At 39.0% G+C, this 17,104-nt stretch overlaps 2 protein-coding genes across 3 annotated transcripts in view; one reads left to right on the top strand and one right to left on the bottom strand.

The window, feature by feature from the left end:
• PI4KA (phosphatidylinositol 4-kinase alpha) overlaps positions 1-17,104 on the top strand; it is a 54,286-nt gene that overhangs the window by 14,191 nt on the left and 22,991 nt on the right. For both annotated transcript variants that reach the window (XM_074554368.1, XM_074554367.1), the window contains exons 16-19: positions 691-874; positions 1,613-1,716; positions 2,647-2,815; positions 4,732-4,782. In XM_074554368.1, coding sequence (XP_074410469.1) covers positions 691-874; positions 1,613-1,716; positions 2,647-2,815; positions 4,732-4,782 — 508 coding nt within the window. The remainder of the gene's footprint in view (positions 1-690; positions 875-1,612; positions 1,717-2,646; positions 2,816-4,731; positions 4,783-17,104) is intronic.
• Positions 7,721-16,444, bottom strand: SERPIND1 (serpin family D member 1). Its single transcript, XM_005488890.4, has 5 exons — positions 16,287-16,444; positions 13,436-14,304; positions 9,650-9,923; positions 8,595-8,739; positions 7,721-8,223 (listed from the first exon to the last, which is right to left on the bottom strand). The coding sequence occupies exons 2-5, from the start codon at positions 14,286-14,288 to the stop codon at positions 8,032-8,034; spliced, it is 1,464 nt and encodes a 487-aa protein (XP_005488947.2). The 5' UTR covers positions 14,289-14,304; positions 16,287-16,444; the 3' UTR covers positions 7,721-8,031.

Raw genomic sequence — 17,104 nt, 5'->3', positions numbered from 1 at the left:
GTCAATCATAAAACCAATTTTTCCTTCACTCAGTGAATCTGAGACTTATTCTAAGATACAAGTACTGGCAGCATTATTTTAGAACTAAATGTCTCTGAGATGAATGGGCTTGTGCATGGGGTCAAGATCTTCCCATGCCAAGTCTTTGCAGAGCTGAGCCCATTTTCATACTGAGATGTATGGATTCAGTTTTAGCTGATTGGATCAGCAAGTCTTTGGTGAATGTTAGCCAATTTTGAGTCCTCAGCTGAGTGATGCTTTCTCTTCAAGCTTCAGCTGTCTTCTTTTTGCTAGACACATCTTGTCATTTTGGTATTTTGCTCTGCTTTTAAGAGCCTCACTAACCAAGAAGTCTCATGGGGGAGGTTCTGTAGTAGCTGGTCTGACTGTCTTAGCATTTTGCCCATCATTTTTGCTTTTTATGATGTTGTTTTTAGAACAGCTTGTTCATGTGTTAGTGTGGACTTCCTCAATAATGAGTTTGGGAGAGGTTATTTTTTATTTTGAAAATCAGCTTGTGCAAGTATATCCTCTAATGTTTTGGATGTATAGAGTGGCAGTATAAAAGCTACTGGTGATGTTTAAATTTAGTATAGGAACTGTTACTTACCTGAAATGTAACTGAGGTCTTGATAACTTGTTGAACAGTTCCATTTATCAAGTTGGGATTTTTGTTTGTTTTCCTAACAGGGAAGCTCATTTAATTCCTGACCACACAATTCGTGCTCTAGGGCACATTGCAGTGGCCCTGAGGGACACCCCCAAAATGATGGAACCCATCCTGCAGATCTTACAGCAGAAGTTTTGCCAGCCACCTTCTCATCTTGATGTACTCATCATTGATCAACTTGGCTGTTTGGTCATCACTGGAAATGTAAGGAAAGAATGGGCCAAGAGAATGCCAGTTCATGATTCCTTCCTTTAGTTAAATGGAAATATATTTTAGAGGTGCATTTGCAGTAGGCTTTTAAGGCTTCTCTTTTCTGCACTACAGGTAGACAGACACTTGTACAGACTTTGTGATATCAGATAACAAAAGCTGTGATGATGTGTAAAGTGCTGTTCCTGTAAAGAAGATGAACCCCTGCAGAAAATAAGAGTCTTTAAAAAAAAAAAGACTGTAAAGCCTACCAAGCTCAATGTTTTCCAAAGTTACTAAGTTTTTAAACTTGGCCTATCACAAATAAGTGGAGGGTATTTTCTTTTTGTATTGGTAATTAACTTCCAAAGTCTTGTAGGTTCATACATTTAAAAGAATGGAAGATTGTCTTCTTTAGTCATATAAAGATTAACTGACTTTTCCCAAATGTTATATGTGCATCTGAAAAAGCAATTAATTGCCAGAACTCAGAAGCCTGAAAAATTGATTTCCATCAGGAAGGCAGAATTAAAAAACATCATAAATTTGGTAAAATTTCATCCATTAAATGCATTCACAAAAGCACTTATGCTGTTTGCTTCATGCAAGCTGAAACCATTGCTCAGGCTGTGGCTGCACATCTATTTGAAGAGCTTGGTAATACTTGGAGTATTTTACAGGGCTGATCTTTAGAGAGATTGTATTTAGTAAGCTTTACTTAGGGATTTGGGTTTTTTTGGTTTTGTTTTGCAGCAATACATTTATGGTGAGGTGTGGAATCTATTTCAGCAAATCAGTGTTAAAGCAAGCTCAGTTGTGTACTCTGCCACAAAAGACTATAAGGACCATGGATACAGGTAACAATTAGCTGTGTCCCTTAAATGTGTGAAAACTATATCAAATACCCTTTGGGCTGCTTTGGGGTATTTCACTTTTTCCCATTATCAAGTTTTATTACAAGGTTGGAATTATACTGTTCCTTGATGTTAAAAAGAAATATTTTAATTTAGAAATAATAGCCCTTCAAAATGCAGAGATTCCTGAAAATGCTTTTCACTACAGGTAGCATTGGCTCTGTAAGGAGTCAGTGTTTGTGAAAGATAATTGGCATTGATGACTTATGTTATCTGTAATTACAGTAATTAATTACTAAATTACAGTAATTAATTACTACATCTCTTAGCCCAGAAAAGCTGAGAGTGTTGTTTGTTTTGTTTTTAATGTGATCCTGGTACTTGTTAGGGATTAAATGCAAACCATTAATAATTTAATTCTTTGTATGTAAGTTATGCATCGTTGTCCCCACTAGCAGTAAGGATTGTCACTGACTCTGTTACTTGGGGTGGGCTGGATACCTTTCAGTGCAGAGTGGGAGCAGCTGAGAGGACTGTTCCTGTCAGTGTGTTTTCACAATGCAGTCTCAGCTTCAGCAACTGATCTGAGTTGTGATTCTTCTGCTCAAGAGCTTTCCCAAAACAGAAACATTGCCCTTGGCTGCTTTTTGTCTGCTACAGGAAAGTACTTAAAGTCCTTTCCTTGTGGCCATGACAGCATCATAAATGGAACATCCTCCAAAGGCACAACTTAAAAATAGTTTTTCACTTAAATACCAATTGCATTTCAATTGTTAGTAAAGTGATGTGCTGCTCATAAAAACAGCAAGGAAAAAAACTGGGTGGGAATATGCCAGTAGCCTTATTACAAGAGTTACTGTCAGTATTATGAAGAAAACACTGCCAATATAAAACCTGAGGGATTGCTTGTTCATAAGTGTTCTTTCTCCCCAGGCACTGCTCCTTAGCAGTCATTAACGCCCTGGCCAACATCGCTGCCAACATCCAGGTGGAGCACCTGGTGGATGAGCTGCTGATGAACTTGCTGGAGCTCTTTGTTCAGCTGGGGCTGGAGGGAAAGAGAGCTAGTGAGAGAGCAAGTGAAAAAGGACCAGCACTGAAGGTCAGAAATGCACTGGTTTGTAATTGTGTGCAGCTGTGCTTTATGTGGGTGGCACTGCTGAACACACCCTTGCTGTGCCAAGCCTGAGAGTGCATTCTGGTGGTGGGGTGTGAGTGCAGGTCTGGGGTGCCTGACTGACTGTGGAGTTCCCAGATAAACAGGGAGTAGCTGCAGTTCAGCTGAGACTGCCCACAGTGCCAGAGCTGCAAAGGGATGCTCTGGAATCAGTGAGAGAGACAAACTGCTGCAGTGGCTGAAGGCTGTGCAGCTCTGCACATGGAGAAATGACAGAATGCAGATGGATTGAGCTAGGAGGCAGTGTTTCTTTAGTGTGAAGATCCTGAGAGCAGTTCTCACTAGAACATTCCACTCAATGCAGAGTACAAGTTATGAAAGGTTTTCCGAAGACTTCATTTTCAAGAAGAGATAAAGAGGGTAAAACACTGCACGTGCTGTGCTCCCCAAACAAAAGCAAGTTTTTCTTCATTGCTTTGCCTATGTCTCTTCTTCTCAACACTCTAAAATTTGCTTGATAACCATTAAAATGTTCAGTGACTTTTTTGTTCTATTTTCAACCATTCAAAAGTGATTTCTGTGAGGAGAAGAAAAAATATCTTATTTTTCTTTTGCTATTGCTGGTAGTTGACATGGATGTTCTCTGAGTATGCCCAAGAATGGAAATCAGTCCATCTTTTTCACCCTCAGTGCCATGTATTATCATAAAGAAGCTGATATGCTGATATTTCATTTTTTAAACAAAAAGGGCTAGTGGAAAAATGAATTTTCTACAGAAACTGTGTAGTTCTGCTGGGCTCTGGCTATTGCAGTTAGTTTGTGTCTCTGTTCTGACTATGAGGCAGTGAGTCAGGTGCAGTGGATTGTCCTGAAGTTAACAAAAAACCATGGTGACTTTTCCCAGTTGTCCCTACCCCTTAGAGTATCTTCTGTGCTATTGTTTTCTTCCCTTCAAAAATATTTTAAGACCAATCTTTTGTTTGCATTATCTTGACTCTCCAGGAAAGATAACTGAAATGTGTTTTAGTTGGGTTGTACCATTAATGTTTCATCTGTAGACTATTTGGCTTTGTTTCTCTATTGCTCTCTTCTTTCCTTCTTTGTTTTTGCTTTTTTAAATTGTTTCCTTTTGGTTTATTCCACTTCATGCAAAGCTGTGCCCTGTTAGCACATCCTCCCTGCCTCATCCCTGTGGGGCCAGCACTCCCTCTTGTGAGGAGGGAACTGGAGCATTTCTCCTTTCCCAAATCCAGTGTGGAGGGACATGGGAGTGGGAGATACTTCAGAGATGTCTCAGTGTGGTGTCTGTGCCACCACTGTTTCCCTGATCAGAAAAGGTGAGAAATGATGTGCTGTGCTCAGTGAATGTTTTCAATTCTTTAATACTCTACTTGCCAAAAGCAAACACACTTGTATAGCTGCAGTTTAAAAAGTCCTAAAAAGCCAAAGGAAATAGGTGTTTTCCTTATGCTTCTTATATTTCAATGGAAAAGGCTGCTCCTCCTGCTTAAATAAATTCTTGGAAATTCTGTCTTTTTACAGGCTTGTTATTTTTGGCTTCATTTTGATAGTAAAATGAAACTTCTGGTAAACATTTGATACTTGTTTGTGGCCACCCATTTAATGAGATCATTTTTCTAGCAGTTATTGAGTATCTGTAGACTGTGTGCTAACAGGGGAAAAAATCCCTTCAGTATCCATGAGGAAAACCTGAAAAGCTTTGTTAAAAGATTCCAGGATGTGTTCAGTCCTGTGGAGAGACATCTCCTGACCACCTGGTGCACATCTCTTTGCAAGATACAGAGTTGTAATTGCAGTGTTTGATGCTTGAAATAAGTCTTTTAGCAAATTCTTTAGAAATGCTTTTGTAGATGTTTTGAGCATTTCCTTTTTCTTCTCAGGCCTCCAGTAGTGCAGGGAACCTGGGTGTGCTCATTCCTGTCATTGCTGTGGTGAGTATCCAATGGATCAGTTGCTGCAAACAATAATTTTTCTTGCATTTATCAAATGCTGCTGCTATTTTAAGCAAAATGCTTTGATTGACTGTAATGCAGAGGTTACCATCCAGGAGAAATGAACTACTACTGTGAAATAATACACTTAGCTCTAAGCGGGGGAACATTCATTTAATAATGGCAAATCTCTTGAAAATAAAGAACCTTTTGTGATTCAGGGTTAGATTGTTTCAAGCCATGAATTTAGGAGATTTTTGAGCTAAATAATACTGCAGGAAATATTACTTTGATTAGTATTTGACCTGCAGTGTAATAAACAGCACATATCTGTGGCCTGAGGAGAAGTGAAAAACAAAAGTTAATACAAACCAAGTAAAAAATAAATATTAATTTGGCAGCAAAGTGAATTCTGCTTCTTAAAAGGAAAAAAAAAATCATTGATAAAGAAGGAGGTAAGTGTCCCATGTCTTCTGAAATGAGAATTGACCTGTCAGGCTGAAAGCATTTTAGGAAATGTGCAAGGACTGATGTCCATGCCAGACTCGTTTATTCTGAAACATACCTGTTTCATTCTTGGATGTCATTTTTTTCTGGGGAAAAAGCATTTCTTTTAACAAAGTACAAGTGCTAATTCAGGAAAAATTTGTAGATCTAGATCTCCAGTGGAAAATTTGATATGTCCAAGACTCGTTACCAGGTCAGTAGGTCTATTTGCCTAACTGCTGTAGCTTTTACAAAAAAGAGTCACATCTGAAAGATCCATAGACAAACTTCCTGAAGGACAAAAGGCATCATGCTGCTTGTTTCCCTCCTGAAGCTGAATTATTCTCTGGAACTTTTCCTGCACAGCTGCTGGGACAAAAGGGAAAAACGTATCCCATGCTTGCAATAGGGATGTCTGCTTGTAGTTTGTTCATACTGCACATCCATTAACAGGCAGGAAAAAAGCATTCATTTTATGCTCTGCCCCTCAAACCCCTTCAGTGAACTTTGTCAGAGATGAGTCTAAAATTAGCACTAGTTAAAGATCAGAGCACTGTTCCTTTCTTTCCCATTCCTCTCCACTGGTTTGTACCTCAGCCCTCCCCAAATTCAGCAGTGATCACAAGGACCACTTCCTAATTTCAAAGAAATGTGTTCATAAATGTCTTGGGTCACTCTTATTCAATAGTTGCTCACGTTTTGCATGAGCCAGCTGGTCCTGCATTGAGATGTTCTCATGGGTGGCATTTTTCAGCTGTCAGATTTGAGTGCAAGCAGGACCATTCCTTGCATGTTGAGAGAAGATTAGTGCTTATTAGAGACTTCATGTATAAGTTATGGAAGTACTTTTCTGTTGCAGGTTTTTTGTTGATGGTATATTTGTTCTGAATAGCTGGGGGTAGCTGCATTTTTCTTTACCAATGTGACCTTTAAATGCAGTCAGAGAGTGCCAGAATCTGAAGCAAGAGTTAATGGTTACATTATGGTTGTTGAAGCAAATATTTGACTTTCTTGCACAATGTATGAAGATCATGAGTTTTCAGCAGTAGCTGATTTGCTTTTCTGCTTGACCTCTTTGCCTTGAATAATTGTCTTTACTTAAGTCCCCCAAAACCCATATTGCAGATGCTCCAGCTCATTCAATGATTGAGACTAATTAAACCTAGGGCATGAATATTTAAGCTTTTGCATATGCTTTTCTTTTTTGTATATGCTTTCCTTTTTGAATACAGATAAAACAATAAAATGTGTATATGAATGCTAATTTCTGTTGTGCACTTCCAGTGCTGAAAATTGTCTATCACCTGATGGACTTAAAAGACAGTAATAGGGGAAAACATCTGAGTTTCCTGTTCAATGTCAGCTCTTCATCATTCATCATCAGCTCATACCAGTATTTCACTGGCTGGCAGCTTGAAAAGCTTTGTGTATGGAGCATATAACTGGAGTAGATGCAAAATTACAAATAGTAGTATATAGTATCAAAATTAAATCAACGAGTTAAACTTAATATTGGAAAAACAGCTTTTTAAAAAAATTCATGATTCTTGAAATAATGGTTTGTTTAAAGGTTACTTGTGTGTTTTTGCTAACATAAGACAAACTTGTAATGTACTACGTAGATTGATACAGTATTTGATACTAGAGAAAGTCATGAAAATACTCTCACTGGATTATGAGGCACATTTTTTTAAAAGGTATGATGTAAAGTAAGGTATGCAGAGGTGAGTATGTTCATTATCTTTAATAATTTGAATGTATGATGCAGCTCTGTTCCTTGTACTAGGGAGACAGTGATATTCTCCAGAGTGTGGGTAAATCTTCTCATTTTCAAATGTGGCACATTTCAGCAGAATTTGTTTTGTTACCAGAACGATTGAGAAAGTTTGCAGTGACTTGAAAGGTTTCATCCATTGAATCAAGCATGGAGAGTGCACTGGAATATTAATAGAGTGATTGCTGTAAATGACTTTTTTTTTCTAGAGAGGATTAGGTGACACTGAGCTAGCAAAAAGAGCATTTTCCTAACTGCTGTCGCTCTAAAGGGTATTCTGAGGATATTTGTATCATTTACCAGGCTGGCATAATTCTGATACCTCTTGTACCAATGAAGATCAGAGGAAGTGTTGAAGCAATACAAGTTAGATCAGGGAGAAAAGTGAGTCCCTTAGAATTTCATTCCTCCAAGACATTTCTGTCTCCTCATAGCTGATACGCTGGTCCATGAGGCTCATTGTGTGCAGTAACACACATTGTGTATTCACTGAACATTAAATGATGCCAGCAAAAGAAAGAATGGAGACATTTGATCTGTTTCAAGTTGGATTGTGTAAAATGCCCAGGAGAGACTTAGGTGTCTATGGCTGGTCAGGTATTCAGGATTTCCTTAGTTCTGTTTATCATAAACAGACATCCTAGCAATTAGGCTAGATTTAGGGCTTGATTTCAAGACTCCAGATAGTCTAAATACTTTATTGATTACATTTTACACACTGTTGCAAAACACAAAGCGTAAGGTACTTTGTGATTATTTTTTTTTTTCTAGTAATACACTTGTATCAGTACATAGCACTAATTGCAGACAAATTATCTGCTGCTGTGAGTCCACTCATGAGAAACTACCTGTAGATAATACATTTTCTTTTTATACCAGTGACTTTTGTATTGGCTAATACGACAATAAATTTTCCTTTATGATGCTGGTATTTTACCATATAATTACACAGCCCATGTGTAACAGAGTGTTGGAGGTGTTCTCTGTTTTTAAGACGTGGCTGGGTTGGCCACTCTGCCCATGAAGAGGAGGCAGCTGGTGCGGTGCTCGTAGATCAGGAACAGGAATGGGCGATCCACCACGAAGCGGATCTGGGTGGAGAGAGGCATGAACCCCACCGTGGTGATTGCTGCAGCCTCTGTGCCCTCCTCATTCACTGTGATTGTGCCTTGGTGATTGAACTGTTCACACAAACAAAACAGGAAAACAAATCAGAGAAATTGAGGCTCTCCTAAGTAAATGAATGATCTGCTCACAGCCTTCCCTGCTCCACGTCCCACACCCCTGCTGGTCACCCTACACACACCAAAAACCTTTGGGGTTTGTTCTGTGGAGAAGCCTGTTCCTGACTGACCACAACACTCTTAGTGCCTTTGCATCTGATTTAACATGTGCTTCATTATGTAAGGAGGTAAGGACAAACCCACAATCCTCCCTCCTATGTCCTCCAGAAAAGATGAGGAAAAAAATCTTGTTTTAGCTTACTGTGTACTATTATTACTGAGCTGCCATGTTTTTGGGTGATAGAGGAGGTGAAATGAGGAGTAAATACCCTGTCAATGGTGATCTTCTCATCTGATATGCCAGAGTAGTCTCCGTTTCCATTGAACAGTTCTTCTATTCCCATGGATCTCAGATAATCAATCAAGTTATAAGTCTTCTCCAGCTTAAATTTAGGCAGAACCACTTCTCTTGTTCTAGTAAAAATAAACACAAAAAGGAAAAATCATTGAGCAGATATTTATGTGCATGACTGGTATGACCTGGTATGGTTTGGATTTTTTGCTGTTTTCAGCAAGTAGGACACAGATATACAGGACTGTACTTTTGGTTTGAAAACTTGAGCTTTTAAAACTATGCTTTAACAAATTAATTCCCCTGTGAAAACTGTTTGTTTGCCAATTTGATACTTCATTTATAATGATTTGCATTATTTATGTGTATAAGGTGTGTGACTTTGAGCAGTTCAGTGCATGCTTGTAACAAGTGTCGAGCTGTCAGATTTTCTGAAGTACTAAACTGGAGATTTGTCACTTATTGTGTACAAGAGAAATAGGTTGAATTCCTGGATAGCACATCAAATCATCTCCTTTTATCAAGTCTGAAGACAGATACACCTAAGCTGTCATCTTTCTTAAAGGAGGCTTTATTATTTTTCCTCTCCCATAATTGTAATGTCCTTTGATTATGGAATGTGTTTCTTTACACCCAGCTCTGTGGAAATGCTCAGTGCTGAACAGAACATAGACTGATGTGACCAAGATTATTGGTGCAGAATAATGTTATTTTCACAGTCTTGTTTTTCCTTCTTATTGTAAACTTTATCAGTAAGAACGTTTTCTTTAACTCTACATCATTAAGTTCTCAATAGAAAGAATTTTGAAGCTTTATTACAATTTTCTACCCCAACCATCGTTGATTTCTTGTCAGTATTTAAATTTTGAGAGATCACCAGTCCTGATTTTTAATTCAATAAATCCATTTTTGGAGGTTTTTTTCCATATTTTTTACTAAAATATATTATCCTCTGCATGCTTTACTTACCCTCATCAGTCTCATCGAGAAAATACATAAAGACTTTACCAAGGTGTGCTTTTCAGCAGGTACCTGTTTGTCATGCTCTTCTGCCACTTTTCCACCACTTGGGGTGTGATCTGCTTCTCGAGGGCTTTCATGCCAGCCAGTTTGTGTGGCAGCACCACGAGCATGCTGATGTTGCCCACGAAGGGCAGCTGGATGATGCTGCAGTCCAGCTCGGGGTCAGCAGCAGCCAGGAAGGTGCCCTTGGTCTGCATCATGGGCACCTTCACCGTCTGCTTCTCGCTCAGCCGGAAGCTTCGCTTCGTGGTCATCTCCACTGGAAACTTGTTCTCCCACGTTCCTGTTCATGCAAGGCAGAAGACATAAACCCCTAGGTGGCTGTTTAATGAGATGTTCCCAGAATAGGTTTACACCAAGCTTTAAGTCAGCTGGATTGGGATTTACTGTAGGAGAGTGTTGATTTCAGTGAAGCCTGAATTAGAAGACAAGTTTTAAAGTGACTTTGAAATTCCTGGCTTTCAACCTACCATTGGTCTGATTTGAGTGTTCTGAATTACGAAAGCAGGTGAACACAAACCAGAAATAAGAATTTGATTGGTGTGTATTATTTTTCCCTGTGAGGAACCTTGAAATTTAAACAGATGGGTTTGCCTCTAGAAGAACAGCTGACCTAGCTGAGTTTTCTGAGTTGTGATGCTTGAATCCATTTCTGAAGGCACCTCTTTGGAGAATGTTAGTGGTGTATCAAGCTAAGCAAGGGCTGTATTTGTTTTGCATATAGATGCTATGCTGAAGGCATTATATTACCTTAGTCCAGTCAGAATGGTTGATTTTCTGTCATAACCTGAAGAATTGGGGTGTTGACTGCTTAATTCTGTGATCCAGTTTGATGGGATAACAGGCTCCTGTAGATGTGCTGAAATCTGACAAGTTTATGCCCAAATAATGCAGTCCAACATATTTTGCGGCCCAGAAAACTTTGCCCTCCGGGTTTGAAGCTTTTTATGTGGAGATACTCTGGATACCAGAAGTATTTATTAACTGTTGGAAAGAAGGTTTTTTAAATGCAATGTTCTGTTGGTCTTTTTATAGAACTGTAGCTCTGGAATAAACATCATTTTTTAAAGGGCAGACAAAGCTGGAAGATGATAGTGGAAGTCGGGTTACCAGTATTTCCTGTAAAAACTCAGGAATTTATGTCATCATTGGCAAGCAAGGATGTGAGCAATGTGACTGTGACTGTGTGGAGAGCCTACAATATAACCTTAATTGGTTCCTTAGTCTGACTTTGCCAGATTTACTGTGAATAAGAGAAGAAAGGCCTCAAGTCCATCTTTCATTCCAAAAGTTCCTGCACAGGTCAGGCTGATGGGGACCAGTTTGAGAAGTGATCAGACTGTGGTTGGTAGTCTGAAAGGTATGGGGTATAAAATGGATTATGCTATTCCTGATCAAATAGTCTCACTTCCAAGGAATACCCAGTATCTGGCTGTTTTTCAGGGAGCAGAATTTACAGATGAAGGACTCCAGCTGTGCAGTGACATGGGGCTGCTGTGGGCCAGGGGAACTTCAGCAGCTCTGCCATCCACTGAGGGGTGGGAGACATAATCAGCTCTTCCTATGAAAGAGAGGACCTGGGCAATATTTTTCTTGGGTTCAGTTTTGCAAATGTGTTTGTCTTGGTGTAGAATACTGATCCCCAGCAGGAGCTGTGTGGGCAGCTGAAACCAGCTGGCACTTTGACTTCTGTGACTTTGTGTTTTGAATCTTCCCCCAAGATGTCTTTTGGATCCATCTGTGGTGGCAGATGTCTCCATTGAGATGTTGTGTCCATTGTTGTCTCCATTTGTCAGTTACCAGAACTGTCATGGCTAAAATAACCAGATCCTGCTTGGTAGGAAGCTCAAAAATGATTACCCAGAGCTGTGCAGAATGGGGAGCAGGCTGGACATCTGTACAAGATAAAATGTGCTTCTTACCAACATAAATAGTTTCTTGATGGTCTTTAATATAAAAGGAGTTTGAAACCTCACAGTGTTTGTCAAGTATCCCACTACTCAGTCTCACTTGTACTGAGCATCTCTGTATATCTGGAAATGCTTGCAGGTTTCTTAGTTCAGAGGGCTTACCAGAGCTTTTCTGCAGTGGCACAAACAGTGTAAATGGAAAGATGTGGACAAAATTTGGCATGTTAGAAGGAGTATTGTGGAAACTAAGAAACCTAGGTGCAGAACTTGCTTTTGAAAAGTTCAGTTCCACTCAAAGTAGAATTCCCAGGTGACTGTCACTGTAAGACAAAAGAATGAGAGCAGTAGAGAATTGATCTCTGTTTTGAGGGTTAGAAATTACAGCCTTCAGCAGATGGCACCAAGATAATTTGGACTAAGAGGACAGAAGAAAAACCCTGAAGTTTTTTTAATCTTGATGGCTCAAGAGTTCCAATACCATATCTGTGTATTTTTGTGGTGGTTATGTTATTTTGAGATGGCACAAGTATTTAAAAATTTCAGAATTAAACAAAAGGGTATTTCACATTTCACCTAATTATGAGAAAAAAAAAGTATCTGTTTCACTTTGTGTAGTCCTTTTCTTAGGAAGGTTTAATAGGCAGTAAAACTCTGTATTTAATATGATATGATCACCAGGGATGTAGTCAAGTATACAAGTGATGGCCTGTTGGATAGTACCTGAGAATAAGAGATTACTGGATTTAATGCTAATGATTGCTTCAGATTCTTTTAGGGGTAAGTGGCATTATTCAAGGATGTAATTCCTTGCAAGTGAGTGGGAAAAGGTACATTTATAGGAGTGTTGCTTCTATAACCTGCTGAGATGGCAGCTGTAAGAGAGGCCTTTGTTTCCTGGAAGCAGGGACATAACTGGGGAAAAATAAACTCCTTTATGAGTTATGGAAAGGAGTGTGTTGTACTTGCAAACACTGTTACCCTTTTGGGCTGATTTTTCATTCCTTACCTGTGTTTTTAAGTCACTTGGTTTTCAACTTAAACAGTCAGAAACAGATTTCGTTTTTCCTCATTTCTTTTTTCATTGGCACCTCCCACCTCTGCTCATTTAATGTAATTTTAAAAACTTGTTCAAAAACTAACAAACTTTCAACTTGAGGCGGATAACTTAGTGTAAATGTAAAGACATTGAAAATAAGTGTTTATAATAACAAGATATTGTAGAGTCTTTACTTCAAGCCTCTTTAACTGTTCAGCCTTTACTAATGCATGAGCCCATATCAGCAGACCATTCATGCTGAATTCAGTGTGATATTCCATGTAGTGAATGTGTTTGGTTTTACTTGTAGAAGAGCAGTGTTTTGGTTATTCTCTTAGGTCCCCTATATGGACTTGATGACAAGGATCATCACGTTCTGATCATGTTAAAAAATTGCTTCCTTCAAGCTGAAATTCTTTGCAGTCATTTGTATGAGTCCTAGATGTTAAGTGCTTTAACTGAAATCGACCTGTAGCATTTTGGTGACACCAAGACTGAATGTGACTGATGACTCGCATGTGCATCTGTACCTCCCCATCTGATACTTCTACCAAGCTTATGCTTTCTGGGGCTATTCTGCATTCATATGTTGTTTTTCTGTCTCACTGTGAGTCATGAAGGTTTTGGAGGTAGTAAGCATTTGCTCAATGTATACAATAACTTCAGAGCATTGTTGTGCTACAGAAACAGGCAAAAATGGGCTAATAATACAGATTCCTAATGAGAGAGACAGTAGTTTTTTTGTAGTGTACATTAGACTTTAATTCTGTCTGGGATCTCTAATGACATATGGCAGTGCATTGCAAACTGAGCAAATCCATCACTGAGATTGAAATAATAGAGTCTTACCTTTAAAGTAAAGACAATTAAGAATCATCATCAGTGTTGTAGGGTTGATATTCACAAGAGCTTCCTTTATTAATCCCTTGGTCAGCTTTAAGATGCGTTCATTGGTTTTGGCTATGAAGCTGGGATCTGAGAAATCAGCTGCTTGGGCATCAGCAAAGTAGTATGTTTTCATGTTGGTTTTGAAATCATTGAGGACAGAAAAGTCTTTATGGATGTAAAGGTCATTGACAGACCTCAGCGTGAAGCCGAAGTTGCGCCTGAAGAGCCGATGGGTGAGTTTGCGGAAGAGGTTGTGAACGGTCATGAGCTCGTATTTGCTGCTGGCATTAATGAAGTCTTCAAAGCCAAGAACTGATAACACTTCCTGCTGGGTTTGATCCTTCAGACCCAGGGAAATCATAGCCATTGCAGTGGAAATACCAACAGGAGCCATGATAATGTTGTCTGAGGAGCTGGCCTTGTCTGCCACGCTGCGGTAAAGGTTGAAGCCAAAGTTTGCATTGAGGATATTGAGGCGCTGGATTCTGGTTTTGCCTTGGAATAGCTCAAGAATATTTCCTTGTTGAACTTCAGAAACCATGTGTGGGGCAGCATCAATAACATCACTGTAGTCATCTTCACCCAGTATCTTGTCAATGTCTAGGTAGTCCTCTTCCTCCTCCTCTTCAGGAATCAAGTCATTAGTGATGGTGTTTTCTTTGTGAAACTCGAGTGGTAGGTTGGGCATGTAAGTCCCATTTTCGTGTGGCTGTGCACCTTTAAGGCTTTCAAAATGCTCAGTGACATCTTTGACTCCACAAAATGTGGAGGTTATGATGACAGCAAAGGCAAGCAATTGAAATAGGAACTTCATTCTGACTGGTGAAAGCCTGGAAAACAACATAACACAGTTGAGAGAGTCAAGGGTAATTGAATTTTAGTTATCTGTTCCCTGATTTTAGGTTCATGCTGATTTCTGTGGCAGCAGCAGATCTATAGTTGCCCTATTTGACAGCATTGTATTTTAGTGGAACAGATGTCAGTTAGATGGGTAAGTCTGTTTTACTGGTAATTGGTTTTGCTTACACAATGCCTCCAGCCTGCCAAAGAGTTGGTTGACCTCCTCCCATACAAATAGTCATTACTGGCATGTTTCAACAGTTTCAACTCATTACCCAGAATATGTGGGACCCTTTATTTTAAACTGTTACACTTAAACTGTACACTAACTGTGTGAGTAGTGTGTGCTGAAAATACAATGTGAAGTTAAGTTTGAAGATTTGAGCTTGGTAGGAAGAACAGGGACTCCTGATCCAATCCCCTGCAGAAACATACCAGAAAGCTGAGATGTACTGAAAAATTTGAAAAACAAACATCCTGTAGCTACAACAAAAATGGAAGTTTTGTGGGAGTATTTTGGAAAAGCAAGGCAGCAGTCTGGTGAATAAGGGTGATCTGGGCATGTAGAAATACGTGTATTTGCACTGAGCCCCATTAGTGGGACTGCAGTTGGGCACAAACGTCTCTCCTGGCCTGCTCATGGCCTTACTTGGGTGTGTATCAATGTCTGTGCACCCTTTCTGCAGCTCTGTGTCCTCATCTGCCACTTTTGTAATGGATTGGCTTGATTCTGCTTTTGGCTTAGTTATGTTTTGTTTTGCTTTTCTGCAGAACTCGTAGTGCTCTCTGTTTCCTTTGTGGTGTGAAGTCTCCGTGGGCTCCCTTCAGAGCTTTGTTTCTCTAGGGTTTCTGTGATCCCAGTTCTAGATTTGTAACCTCACCTTTTTTGTTTGAGATTACATTTAAGTAGAACCTGCATTTTTCTAAGGAAAGCTTAATCAATCTCTTCATCTACAGAGTACTGGACTACTGCATTTTAAAATTATTTTTAAATCGAGAATTTTCTTTAGTATATATTTTAAGAGAATCCATCAGACTTGCTCAGCTGTAAAAGCCTCCACCAAGAAGTAGGTCTGAGAGACTTTTCACCATAATATTGAGTGCAGTAAAGTGATCTTAAAAATATATGAAAAAGTATAGTTGCCTTCTGTGACTGTCAGAGATCAAAATGTAGGTGTTCAATAGATCTGTTATCTGAAACTGAATGGGTGTCTGAATGCCAGGCCTGGGGTTTAACTCAGACTTAACTATAAAGTTATTTCACAAATTTATGAAGTTAATCTCAATTGATACACTTTCTTGAGTAAAAGACAGTTATTTACAATATAATACAGGACAAAATACTGAATACAATTGAAACAAAAATCTCACTAAAGTGTTGATTAAAATGCTTTTTAAATTAGGAAAGAGAGTTGTTGTGCAAAGTATAAACGCTCACATACCTGTACCTGTTCACTGACCTGTATATCAGTGAATAAAACCTTGAAGGAAAATATTTTCAAACAGGATTGAAATAACTGAGCTGACAGATGAGTTTTTGAAACTCTCCTCCAGACTAATTTGCTTTAAATCCTAAAGCCAATTAAGGATGATCCTCCCATATAAAAGAATACATTGTTTTGCAGAAAGTATCCAAATAAATATCTAAATAAGAATCTGTTTTACACTATGACTGAGCATCTCGAGTCAGTGTTTTTCTTATTGTTTCTCCATAAATTCATTTGTTTTTTCCCCGCCCCCAGAAGTCAGGCCCTTAGGGCTGAGATACTCTGTCCAGTAACCATTGATAAACATTTTCTCTCTTGGCACAGCAGAATTTGCTGTCTGTATTCCCAACTTTACATTCTCATCTTCACCACACTTCAGTTATTTCTCAGCTGCACTTACACAGGCAAAACTTCTCCCTTCTCTGCAATATATATGTCTTTGCTGAGATCTTCCCAAAATCACAGGAGAGGTAAATGAAGCTTACCTTTAAGCCACTGTACGGGAAGGATGTGTTGAAAAACTGAAGTAAGGGGAACAGCAGGCTTTAAATCTGAACTTTGACGCTGCTTTTTTGTGTATCTCCCAAAGTAAACATTCTCTAAACCAAACACTGCTAAACTTACTTCGTCAGCCAAAATCCCTCCCTTGCCGAGTGATCTCTGCTGAATTCTCTGTTGTTTGTTGAACTGCTTTTGTAGCTTTGCAGGTACTTGTTCCCTTTTGAGGAAGGTCTTTGAGCAAAAATCAGTGTGTATGTAAAGTTTCAAAGTCAAGCATGCACATAAACTTGACTGTTAATGACAGGAAAAGCCATGTAGGTGCTGTTTGTGCTGAAATGGGGGACGGGGGAGCATCTTGGTGCAAATGTGTTTGAGGCCTCTGTGGTTGTGGTGGGGTTTCTTCAGCTGGTGTTGTATTGGTGCAAAGATTTCCGTTGCACAAACACCTATTTACCCCATAGTGTTGTCCACCAGCTTAAACTCAGAATGATTTTATTATAATAGAGGGATTTTTTTCATGTTTTTTCTTTTTAAATGACTAATCTCCCTCATGATTTACAAATGCATCCGAAGTTGGCTTTATGTAAGGTTTCACTGAAGTACTGCTGGCACTCATATCTTGAGAGGATTATTGTGGTTAGAGAAAACTTCTTCAAGCTAAGTTAGAATGTAACATTTTGTTAATAAAGTTTACAGTAGTAAAATACAGTCATATTGAATAAAGCTTGTGGTTTAATGGACAATTTCTCATACTTTTTATATACTGCCTGTGCTTTAGCTCTTTTTAGGATGACACACTATG

Source organism: Zonotrichia albicollis, chromosome 18 (assembly GCF_047830755.1).
Source record: "Zonotrichia albicollis isolate bZonAlb1 chromosome 18, bZonAlb1.hap1, whole genome shotgun sequence".
Lineage (NCBI taxonomy): Eukaryota > Metazoa > Chordata > Aves > Passeriformes > Passerellidae > Zonotrichia > Zonotrichia albicollis.
The sequence above is the reverse complement of the archived record's forward strand: the minus strand, read 5'-3'. Positions and strand labels throughout refer to the sequence as shown.